Source organism: Haliotis rubra, unplaced genomic scaffold (assembly GCF_003918875.1).
Source record: "Haliotis rubra isolate DU_JTF1 unplaced genomic scaffold, ASM391887v1 Scf93, whole genome shotgun sequence".
Lineage (NCBI taxonomy): Eukaryota > Metazoa > Mollusca > Gastropoda > Lepetellida > Haliotidae > Haliotis > Haliotis rubra.
The window spans coordinates 483,578-496,557 of NW_025767668.1; the positions used below are offsets into that span (position 1 = coordinate 483,578).

Genomic DNA, 12,980 nt, shown 5'->3' on the forward strand with positions numbered 1-12,980 from the left:
AATGTTTGACAACTCTACCAATACTGACGACAATTACTGCTATTTCTGTGCCAGTCCCGTCTGGGTCATTTTCAAGCTCGCCTTCGGTGGAATAGTCGTTATCTTGAATACAGTTTCACTTATAGGTCTTCTGAGATATAGAGACTTAAACAGGTCTCTGAAATATTCCTTTACAATTCTTTCATTCAGCGGTACACTCATGGGGATATCATATTTCTACGAAGGCCTTGTTTCAGTTTTCAAGTACAACTATGACACTGAGTGTAAGATACGAATCTGGTTTTTGGGAATGGGTACCTTCATGGCTTTGTCTACCGTGACCTTATTGTCATTCGACAGATTCGTCTCACTGGAGTTTCCCCTGAAATATAACGCCTTTGCCACCAAAAGGTGTTTCTGGTGACAACCTTTATCTGCTGGAGCCTAATCTTCACCGGTGTTACCTGGACTGTTTCAAAGTTTCAGGATTTCATTTGGTGTGATATTCTTGACCTCCTGTCTCCACAAGGATTCCTCATATTGACAATGGGCGGCTTGTTGGTCATCTTGGTTACCGTTGCATTCAACCTGCGGATCTTTGTTTTAGCTCGACGCCAAATCTCTAAGATACTTCCAACCATCCTTGGCGAGGACCGTGCAACCTCAGCCATCAGACTGAACACAAAGACACTGTTAACCACCGCTTCAGTGTTGGTGCCGTTTGTTCTCTGCAATATACCCATGTACATCTGTTTCCTCTTCTTCATGCAAAGACCCGACTTAATTGCAAATACCATTGTTCCTGACATTTTGGAAATTGTGTTGTTTCTTCAGCTGTTGAACAGTTGCTTAAACCCGTTAATTTATATATGGAGACTTCCTGAACTCAAGCACCATATTAGGACAATGGTCACACGTCATGGAAGATAGCATCAATAAGATTAGGCAATGTGATCGGAGGAATGTGGTGCTAACCGGGTGAACAGACATCTGACTCTTACTTCGTGAAGCTTGGATAGGCGAGCTCTGTAAATACATATTTTAATGCTGCTTCGGGTTTCAAAACCTTCATTGCTCTTATCTAACGAACGTTTATGAAAACATATATTCATAACACAGTGTCAGTTTTGTGTGAGATTATATATAACAACATTCACATGATGCTGTTGAGAGATATTGGAGGTTTCTCTTATATAAGTCACGTTTGCATTGAGTAACGTTGTGGTAACCGACATTTTTATGATAGAAGACAACTTTAGAAATGGTAACATATTTCTTTGTAACGGAGGAAATGTTTTGTGAAGATTGTTGTCATTTTCAATAATATTAAAAATAAAATACACTCAGCAAGTCACCTACTTTGACGGTCCGTTTTATTGATACCATTCAAACATTATTTTGTTAGCTATCTAAGATCACTATTGATTACTTAAACAGTTACATAGATCTCCAAATACATTCAGACAATGACTCATATTCTTCACGCGGTCCTACTGACAGAGTGACTAACGGGATTGGGTGGTCGGGCTCGCTGACTTTGTTGACACGTGTAATCGTATCACAATTGCGTAGATCGATGCTCATGCTGTTGATCACTGGATTGTCTGTTCCAGACTATTTACAGACCGCCGCCATATAGCTGGAATATTGCTGAGTGTTGCGTTAAGCAACAGACCAACCAAACCAACTGACAGTGTCCGGTCGTGGACTGGTACAGGTCCATAGAAAAAAGTATCTTTCAGTTTGTTGCGTCGCCTTAAAACTGAATAGGCTCCGCCACCTCTAACGCTTATATTTAATATTTACCACTGTATGCACCACATGCTGTAAGATAAGGGACAGATGGACACCCGTGAAAGGTAAGCTACTGTATCAGATGGATAATCACATATACAACATGGGCAAAAACACATATACGGATTGAGCCCGTATCCCCACACTGATTGTACAATACAGGTTGTGCAATAACCAGTATACAGTATATATATACATCGGATAATTAGCCCTATGATTAATTGCCTTCGTAGTTTCAAATATAGACTGTCAGGCAAAACTCTCGACATAATGTATAAATCCTTCATTTTATCTTTATTTGATTATTGCTGCCATCTCTGGGACAATTGTACAAACGAACAGTCCTTGTCACTAGGACCCTTTCACTAAGATGCCTTACGCACAATATGCGGTGCAGTCAGAGGTACGAGCCCTGCGAAACTATATAATGAGACAAACCAGACCTCCTCAGCGAAACGAAGAATTAACATTATTTTACAAAATTGTAAACCATGAGGTTCCCGACTATCTTTATGATGTTGTTCCAGGGGAATGTGTCTGACAACAGTAATTATGATCTTAGGAATAATATAATTATCAGACTAGATCAAGATCAAGATCAAGATGGTTTATTGTACATAAGGCCTCTGGCCCGTATACATAGTATTGTAATGACAGGAAAGGTATGGACATTGCAAACAGCGGAAAGCATCATAACATTGTTAGATTAGTTGACAGGAGAAATTAGACTCTTCCTTAAAGACAGCGAATGTGTTAAAAACAGGGCTAATTTTACATGGACAGATTCGTCTTTTGATGATAAAATTCTTATAAGATGCAACTCTACTATTTATGCCAATTCGTGTTTGCCCGACACAATTAAATTGTGGAATAACAACCTACAAATGCGACAACTGTTTCATCTGTTGGACAGTTTAAGAACATATTCACACCACAATCTGATACCAATACAACGATTGATCTTGATTTTGGTAGTCGTTTCTGTGAAATAATACACTGTCGTCTGAGACTAGGATGCAGTGACTTAAACAGTGGTAAGTATATAATCGTTTCATTTCTGATAATGCTTCTTGTTCCTGCTCACATGATAATGAGGATGTTTTCCACTATTTCGTCATGTGTCCTAATTCCTTCTCACATGATTATGATTTCTTCATATGTCCTAAATATAATAACATATGAATCATTTTTGTTTTGAGAAAGGTTTCTCCCTGCGGGATGTGCTAAATGGTAATAACACAGTGTCATATCACATGAATATGGATATTTTACAGTCAGTGCATCAATTCATTATTACATCAAAACGATTTGATTCATAAAAGTTTTGTAGTTTGTATTATTTTCTTATTTGCATCAACTGGCCCCGAAACAAAACTGAGGTAATTGTTAATATCCAAGATTGTTATCATTCAGAGAAAACTTGTTCTTATTTTCACAACTTGTTATAATTATTATGTACAACATTGTGTATATATGTGAACCTATATATGTATTATGAAGCATCATTAATATAAGCCGTTTAGGATTGTTTGCCAATCCTTTTCGTTTCCGAATAAAACATGTTTAAACCATATGTGACGGTAAGTGAATCTCAAAACAGACTTGTCACCCTAACTTACGTGAGCCAGCTAACTCATTCACGGCAGCTGATGAGGCTTTGCTGGCTGTCTGACAATGGGGTTACAGCCTAGTGCACCTTCAAGACACTGTCACTTATAATGAGCTGGGTCGGCAAAAACTGTTTTAAAATATATAACCTAAATGGTGATAATATTGTAGGACTGATGCTGTTAATGGACTAGACGGAGCGGCGGGTATTTAGTTCCTGGAAGAATATTGAGTAAACATTAAATCTTGACAAGGCGTCAAGTGCATGTTTGAGGTCGATATACAAAATCACTGCAAAAACACATGCATTTAAATCAATATGTATTGAAGGTAATTAATGTGAACGGTGCAACAGTAAACCGCTGACCCTATATTCATCAACGTAGGATTATTGCAATTATCCTAACTACTAATGTGTATCTGGCTTTTGCCCGGGTTTCCTGACACCTTATGTATTATTCATACCATCCAAATGTACGGAAAGATGTCTATCATGTTGCTGACTCGTATGTCTCTGCTTTAAGGAAACGGTATACCATCATCATTATGTTCAAACCACTGATTTAACCCTATGAGAATGCGTGTTAGATTAGTCCTCAGGAACCCATACTGGTTGTACGAAACCAACCCAAAACAAACAAACACAAAAAAAAACAACAACAGAAACAACAAAAGCCCAACAACAACACAAAACACACAACAAAACCCCACAAAAAACAGCACAAACAAACCAAAAACAAACACATAAACAAAAAATAAAAACAAACCAAAACAATTCACACTTATTACTCTCCTAACAGTTCGCGTTTTATTGATTTGCCTTTCCATGTGTTTGTGATAGCTGATGCCGCTGAACATGGAACCAGCTAATCCGCTGGTTGGTGTTGTTTTAAGATTTTCCATAATGTCAGGCTCTCACCTTTTTCATGTTGGATGATTGAGTATACGAAATAAAATGGACGAAACATATTTTTCTCCTGTTGTCTGTGCTCTCAACCGCATAATCCGGATAATCACCTTGTGAAAAGACTGGATTATTGCTATGTCTTTTTGAATCCCCTATTAATTGGCATAAGTCAAATGGACAGGACGACGACCTGTTTTCTTAAGTGAACAATGACATTACACCCAAGGGTCGACGTCCTGCGCAGACACCACAAAAAGTTCACAAAAAAGAAGACCGTTTCCTGTAGAGACCGTAATTGGTAAGCTGTTGACAAACATGGAAATGTATGTTACAAGTCAATAAAGGGATTTGCAACCGTAGAACGGCTTAAACATTTATGAAAATCTCGTGTAATGGAAAGCAATTAGAGGCGTCCGTGCCATTTAGTCGTAGAGGAAGATATAACCATGTGTACTTACATTAATGCCGTTGCCTTGCCTACACTAACAGGTATGATAAAATCGGCATTACATGAATAACACCTTAACCAGGTAGCATCAAGAATCCGAAGCTGCTCACATTTGTCACTTGGCTTATTTCACACTTTGGGGCAAGTCTCGTCTAGTCTCGTCTAGTTTCACGTCATCCAACAAATATGTGGTCATAATATACCGATTATCTGGCTTCATCGAGGGTACTAATATGTAACAAGCTTTTAACAAATTATCTGAATGGCGTGTGCTACTGGTGGGTGTTTCACAAACACCCGGTGTCGTCGCTGACTTCCTGTGGTCCATTCATGCAGATTTCGCTTTTACTTTGACCATTATGCCTAATGGAAATTGTGTCGATGGGTAATCAAAACTGTGTATTCTCGTGTATTGTAGTACATATTCACTTCCCATCCACAACAGTTTGTTCGGGTTCCATCAGAGTAAAAAGACATTTTGTGTGTTGAAGTCGCCGACATGATGAGCAACTCGACAATTCCCGAGGATTTGTGTCTCTTCTGTTTCAAAACACCTTGGATTGTATTCAAGATTTGTTTTGGAGCTATTATCATCTTCCTCCACATCGTCACAACTGCAGGTCTATGTCGATGTCGACAGCTGAAGATGACTCTCAAGTACTCCTTTACCAACCTCTCTATCAGTGACCTTATTTCAGGAATGATGTATGTATACTATGGCACTATGCAGTTCTTCACACATGCCGGGAGTTTGGAATGCAAGATCCGGTTTTGGTTTGTGTCCATGGCATCTTCTGTGACACTCTTCACACTGAGCCTGCTGTCATTGGACAGATTCCTCTCCTTGGAGTTCCCTCTGAAATATGACACGTACATTAACAACAAGATCTTGCTGACATTCACCATCATCAGCTGGATGATAGCGTTTGTCTTCGTCACCCCAACAGTGGCAATGTTTCGAGAACTGACCTCCTGCAATTTTGTTCAACTTATGATTCGTAACGGATACATAACTTATACATTTGGTGGTTTCCTTCTAATTACGTGTATTCTTGCTTGCCATTTGAGAATATTCGTTTTAGCTCGACGTCAAATTTCTAAAATCTTACCCACTATGCTTCATGGTGATCGTGCAGCCGCCGCCATAAAGTTGAACATGAAGACGACAGTTACCACTGCTACTGTATTAGTGCCGTTTATTCTTCTCAACATCCCCATGTATGTCTGCTTTCTTGGTTTGTCCTTTGAAAGTGGTTTTTCATCAAGTGACTATGCTCTGGATATTATGGATGTTGTCTTGTTTCTTCAGCTGTTGAGCAGCTTCCTAAATCCAATTATATATGCTTGGAGGTTGCCTGAACTTCGACGACATCTTCGGAGAATGTTCTCATGCGGCAAACAGGAAACAGAAGCAACTAATATCACGATATCGACTGAAGCTTAGAATAGGCAAGTGTGCATGAATACTTCGTTCGTTGGACGTTGCTAAGGAATTCTCTTTTTCACAGAAATCATAGACAGCCAAGGCTGTTTTAAGGGATTTGCGTGTTTTTAGATGTTAACATCGGTATAAACTCACATTTCCGAGAGCACCTTGCATCGCTATTTGACAGTGATGAACAGTTCGTACGATGTGATCTGAATCGTTCAATGTATCCTGAAGAAATTTCTTATGATTGTGGAAAGAGTTTTGGTGCCTTCATGTCCGCCTCTACTGTTATGTCTCATATATAATACACATCGGTTTCTTTCAAAAGCATATTAAAATGTTTCGTTTGAATTGCTAATAACACATGTGTTTAACGGACGTAAATAGAGATTATTACACAAGCATATATGTGTCATACGACTTATACGAAACGAGTGGGAAATTTTGTATTGCCCAGGCGAGAGCTCGGGCAATACATAATTTTGCACGAGGTTCGTATAAGCCTTATGGCACACTTGCTCGAATGTAATAATTTCATAATTATCCATTTTATTCATGTACATTTGTGCAGTAAAACACGGTAAGCAAGTGGGACGGCCCTCTTCATTGACGTCACGTTCAATTGTTTAATGACGTCACAGACGACGAAATACAGAACAATGGTTGCTTGGCAAAAGTTATATGTGGACATGTGCACATATGGTATATATGACACTGGTTATGTTTCACCATATGGGTAATAAAACCATGGTTTAATCGACCATTATGTCGTGATGCTTCCGGTACGTACAGGTGAAACTCATGATGATAACCACTGAACAAAGCGTAATATACATACGGATAGCATGAATTCAATTTCTATCATAAACCCCTCATTTTCAATAATTAAAATGTTAAACCAATTCTTAGAATGATCTAATTTGGTAAATCCAAATGTCAGCATTTAGACTAGTTGAATGTTTCACTGAGGCATTTGAATGTTGCAACAATAAAATGTCATCAGCAGTACTGTACATATCCATCAATCCGGGTTAGAAAGAATTCTTGTTTACACAATTACTGCTTTTATGCGCGGAATGGATAGTTCTTCCTGTGTATAGACAATGGTTTTGTTTGTCCCAAATGTGGTTATTTACACGTCGATGTGTTATATCGAGCTAATGTAATAGTTTCTACTGCTGCTGAATACACAGTGTTCACAATATTTATCAGCTGCCGATGCAAGTTTAATAACTTGTTAACAATGCACTCAAAAGGATAATGAAAAATAACAATTATACTTTACAATAAACGAAGTAGACTTTTTATTGATTGAAATTATAGAAGCAGAATTTGCTGGAATAAATATAAATGTCAAACATTCAGAGTAATCAGTTATGTGCTCACACACATTGCATGGAAAGAGTCGAAACAGGGATGAAAATTGATACGAATGGATAACATCGATTGCTTTAATCATTTGGATTCATGATACTGTGATTTGCTAAGTAGAAATTTACCTTCCTTTCTTTCTGAAACTGTGTTTCAATTACCCAAAATTAAATGGGGTTTTCTTCCATTATACACATAGAGAGTTGAACGTGGACTTCACACGTTACCTCAGTGCAGCAAATCGATTGGTCAACGAGTACTGAAGCCTACTGGTGCCAAGGTAGCCCAATCTTTGTTTCAGGAATATGTCAAATGTAAAACGCGGAAAGAAAGGACAATTGATTTGTGTAATGGAAATGCACGGAAGCCTACAAATCATACAATAAGCCTCCCATTGGATTACTAGTATCAGATCACAATATTGCATTTCTCCTACCAAAGTATCGACAAAAGCTTAAGACAGAAAAGGCTAAAATTGAAACTGAAATCATGGACTATTGATAGTTTCGAAAATCTTAAAGGGTGTTTTGAATACACTGACTCGAATTATATAAACCTTTGTGTGGACAATGTGATACCTACAAAAACTATCAAAATATTCCCAAACAATACACCCTGGGTTACAAAAGACTTCTTATCATTGCTTAATGACAAAAAGAGAACCTTCATGGAAAATGACATTACTCAAGTGAAGCTAATACAGAAAGAAATCCATTTGAAGACACGCCAATATACAGCCGAGTACAAAGGAGAGGTGGAACGCGATTTGAAGCAGTGCAGTCTGAAACAAGCGTGGCAGGGGATCAAGACAATAATTGGTAATACAAAGCAACGTGAGGACATTGTTACAACAGACAACAAAGTCTTCGCTGAAGATTTGAATTGTTGTCGCTTCGATTGTCATAATTTCAGTCAAGAGAGAGGATGTATATAATAACATCGAACATTCGGTCGCTTCCGTAACTATCACCGAGGATGACGTCATACAGAGCCTCGCACGTATCAACACTAGAAAGGCTTCGGGACCAGACAAACTGGATGGTATTGTTCTCAAGGAGTGTAGACTACAGCTGGCTTCAGTATTCACACGCCTATACCAACAGTCACTGTACAATCACTTTATTCCAAATATTTGGAAAACGTCAGAGATTATACCCATTCCAAAGAAGAGCAAGCCACAAGAACTAAATGATTATCGGCCAGTCACATTAACCTCTATTGCTATGAAGTGTCTAGAGCGCATCGTTTTGAAGTTTCCGAAGAGAGAAGTACACCATCTCCTGGACCCTAATATACAATTCGCATACAGATCCGAGCGCGGAGTTGTTGACGCCACACTCTCCCTTCCCAACAACGCATACAAGCATCTCGAGACCCCGAGTCCTACATTGGAATATTATTCGTTGACTTTTGTTCATGCTTTCAACATGATCCAACCCCACATCATGATAAGAAAACTGCAAGAATGCAAGTAAATTAACAAATGATTAAATGGATCGGAGATTTTTTTCATGCAAGATTTCAGTGTGTGAAAGTAAACGGCAGTGTATCGGACATGAAGGTTATCAATACAGGAGCGCCGCAAGGTTGTGTTATGTCACCAGTTCTGTTCACTCTATACATCAACGACTGCACTTGCGCAGAGACTAACTGTATCAATGTGAAGTTTGCTGATCATGCAGCCATTCAGATGTGGTCAGATGTGTGATTCCGATTCAGAGCGACGATACAGGGATAATGTAAAGAACGTCACATCATGGTGTACAGACAATCATTTGATTTTAAATGTGAAAAAAGACGAAGGAACTGTTGTGAATTGATTTCAGAACTAACTCCCCAACAATACCATATTTATTCATTAATGATGAACCAATTGAGAGCGTCTTGGAACTTTTATTGATAACAAGTGAACGTGGAATACCAGCACAGATGCCCTGTATAGTAAATGTCCACAACGCCTTCATCTAATGCTCAAGCTGCGATCTTTTAATGTTTCCCAATCTGTTATGATGTTGTTTTATACCACTTTTATTCAGAGCATACTCACCTTGTTCCCGCAATACTGTTTCGTGTCTCTTTCAGTTAAAAACAAATCAAAACTTAACAAAATTGTAAATACAGCTGTAGATACATTGTATAAATCAAGAGTATAAGCTGTTACCTTCCGGCCGCCGCTACACAGTGCCAATCTCCAAGACTAAACGAGCTCGAACGCCTTTTATACCTCAAGGTATTTCACTTTAAACAAATGTTGAATGTCCAGTTATCTCCTGATTTATTTATAACATTTTAAAACACATATCTTATCTCATTTTATGCTTTTATTAAATTCATTTTTTATGTTGCTAGTTTTTTCGTATTTTTATGTCAAAGCTCTGTGATCCAAAACGAATTCCTTTAAGGTAATAAAGTATTGTCTAGTGTCTAGAACGGAAGCGTCTCGTTTTCTCAATCATTTATATATATATTTTGTTTGGCGAAATTTCAAGTCTTTCCTCGTTACATTTTCTGTTTTACCACTTTTTGTCGTTATATAAGTCTATTTAATAAGACTCAAATTCAGATTTCTCGCAGTTCTTTGCTTTTTGTTCTCTTCGATTGTTTTCTTGTCGTTTCAGTTATGTTTTCATCAAGTGAAGCCAATTTAAAAAAAATAATTTTTTTGCGAAAAACCCACATAATCACAACAATAAGAATTTCGGTTTCAGTACATTTTGCTTTCGCGAACGAGCACATGTTCCATCAATGCAGATGTTATCGCTGGATTTCTCAGATCTGTGGGTTCTATTGTCAGGTCCCACGTAAGTTAGCGCAAATGCATTGCACAGCTTTAAATCAACATGTTTTATTGTCGTAGAAATAAACGTTTATCATTCATTACATATAGGTTTTGTGTTGACAAAATACACACCGAGTGCGTGTTCCGGAATGCGTGGTGAAAACACGCTTTGTTATACGTAGGTAACATATGTCACTTGAAACTGACTACGTGTGACTTAATCGATACTAGAATGGTATACTGAGCAAAGTGTTTTTAATGCATTTATATTTATTCATTATAACAGAAATTAACAATGGTGCTTTAGAGAATAAAGGTCAAGGTTGCAGTGTAACCTAACCAGGGGGAGGTCACTGAGGCCAATGACGCGGTAACACGAGTACCGTTAACATTTCTTTCCTAACGGTGAATAGTTGATTATTGGTGGTAATTACACTGAACAATATACTGGAAATGTTCCAGTACAGTGGCTGACCAGCGAATTAGACCAGGCCCCGGGATCATGAAAGTGTCTTAAGTCCAATGTTTAAGAGTTAAGACAAAATATGGACTTAAGACACTTTAATGATCCCGGGGCCAGATGATAACCGTACATGCGCAGTAGCTAAACCGTTTTTAGATGTTTTAGATATTCAGTTCAGTGGTATTCAAAGAATAAATTAGTTGAATCGATACCGAAAGTGTTCAAGCTCGAAGCTCGTCATGTTACACCCCCACAGAATCCACAGTTTCTAAATGAAGGTAAGTAGGATTGTTTCAGTGGATGCCCACAACTGGTGTATACTGATGAAATGTTATTACTAGTTACTACATGTCGTCTTGTTGAAATGCATGACGATAACAACGCTCGGCACAAATATCCGCCATGCTGACAGAACTAACTGAAGGGAACCATACAATTTCCAGGTGATGAAATGTATCATAACGGTAATTTCACACCGTACATGGAGTGTTACTCCAAATAGAAGATCATGCACACGGAAATGTGAGAATATCCCAGGAACGAACCAATAATATATATTACACCTACAATTCCTACATTTCAGATAACCCGGGAAGGTCCGGGTTAGAATGAACCTTCAGTAACCCATGCTTGTCGTAAGAGGCGACTAACGGGATCGGGTGGTCAGGCTCGCTGACTTGGTTGACACATGTCATCGGTTCCCAATTGCGCAGATCGATGCTCATGCTGTTGATTACTGGATTGTCAGGTCCATACTCGATTATTAACAGACCGCCGCCATATAGCTGGAATATTGCTGAGTGCGGCGTTAAACTAAACTCACTCACTCACATGTCCGATAACACTTGTTGCTTGTTAATAATCATCGGGATGTCTGGAAAGAACTATGTGACTTGGCAGTTTTCTCTTTTACAATTTGTATAGTGTAAACTTGGGGAAGCCATCCCACCCTGAACAACATATAGTTCGTTCAATATATACTCTTAAAAAAAAGAAACTTGACATGCTGTTTACTTTACTGGAGTTTACTTACTGAATGCATATAACTGATTCAAACATGACTTCATTGCTCAGTTACAGTAAAATCATCACTTTACAGATTTCCAAAACATGATTATCCAAGTGTTTGGTAAAACCACAGAGGGCTATTAAAGCCACTTGGTCAGAGTAAAATGTCAGTCTCTGGTGTGACCACCATGGGCATCGATAAAAGCTTGGCAGCGGTGAACCATAGAAGAAAGGAGATCCCTAATGCTGTCTTGAGGAATGTTTTGATACACTTGCTGAAGTGCTGTGTGCAGTTCTTGTAGTGTCCATCAAGAGTATCCCATATATTTTCAATGGGGGACAAATCCGATGAACGAGAAGGCTAAAGTAACAACTGAACATTGTTTTGGTGGAGGAAGACCTGTCAAACACGTGCAACGTGAGGTCGAGCATTGTCATGCTCCAAAGATCACGTTGATGTAGGGAACGACGTGACATTGAACTGGTCTTCTGGCGAAAAGCCTGGCTTTCCATAGCCAATTGCGCACTGTCTGGTCGGAGATTCGGAGCAGTCCAAGGACTTGGGTTGTTATAGATGATGCGGCCGCGGTGTTTGAACGAAAATGGTAACTCCAAGTCGATCTGACCTGGGTCTGTCATTAACACTCCCAGTTTTTTTGTATCGGGTCCATAGGTTTGAGATGGTCTGTCTGGACACGCTGAACTGACTTGCCACACCTTATTGCGATGTCTGTCCTTGTAAACGACCGATGGCGTTGTGTCGTTGAGCTTCTGTCAGTCTTTTCATACTCTTGTCGTCTATAGTGGCTTAAAGCAATGCATGTAGATTGTCATTGATGTGGGTTTTTTAAGCCTACAGTCATAGGCTTCAGCTCAGGGTGATACACAATTTCATGATGCTCGTGCATTTCATGTAGGGTGCGTTTTAGCGATTCACTACAGACTTTAGTGTAACGTTACGTTTTTGTTCAACGTTTCTTTTTTCAAACATTTTGTCGTCGGCAACCATTGGGTTTCAGCATGGATTACTTTGTGTTAAACATTTTGCTAAAATTCCTTTTTTCCTATGTCAAGTTTCTTATTTTTTGAAGAGTATACAATATATGCTACATATGCGCGTAATCTGCTGTCGAATAGTTTTAGTATTTTGATAATAATGCATCGTTATATATAAAATCCCAAACAAGATCCCCC

At 38.7% G+C, this 12,980-nt stretch overlaps 1 protein-coding gene across 1 annotated transcript; it reads left to right on the forward strand.

Moving 5' to 3' along the window:
* The first annotated feature begins 5,235 nt into the window (after nt 1-5,235).
* Nucleotides 5,236-6,095, forward strand: LOC124264561 (adenosine receptor A2b-like). Its single transcript, XM_046699312.1, has 2 exons — nt 5,236-5,734; nt 6,046-6,095. Exons 1-2 carry the CDS (start codon nt 5,236-5,238, stop codon nt 6,093-6,095), a joined length of 549 nt encoding a protein of 182 aa, XP_046555268.1.
* Nucleotides 6,096-12,980: the final 6,885 nt, after the last annotated feature.

Excerpts from the sequence above, each read along its gene's own strand:
- LOC124264561 (XM_046699312.1), top strand. The coding sequence starts at position 5,236 with ATGATGAGCAACTCGACAATTCCCGAGGATTTGTGTCTCTTCTGTTTC. Across the intron at positions 5,735-6,045 it reads TTTTGTTCAACTTATGATTC|CTGTTGAGCAGCTTCCTAAA; the intron begins GTAACGGATACA and ends TTGTTTCTTCAG.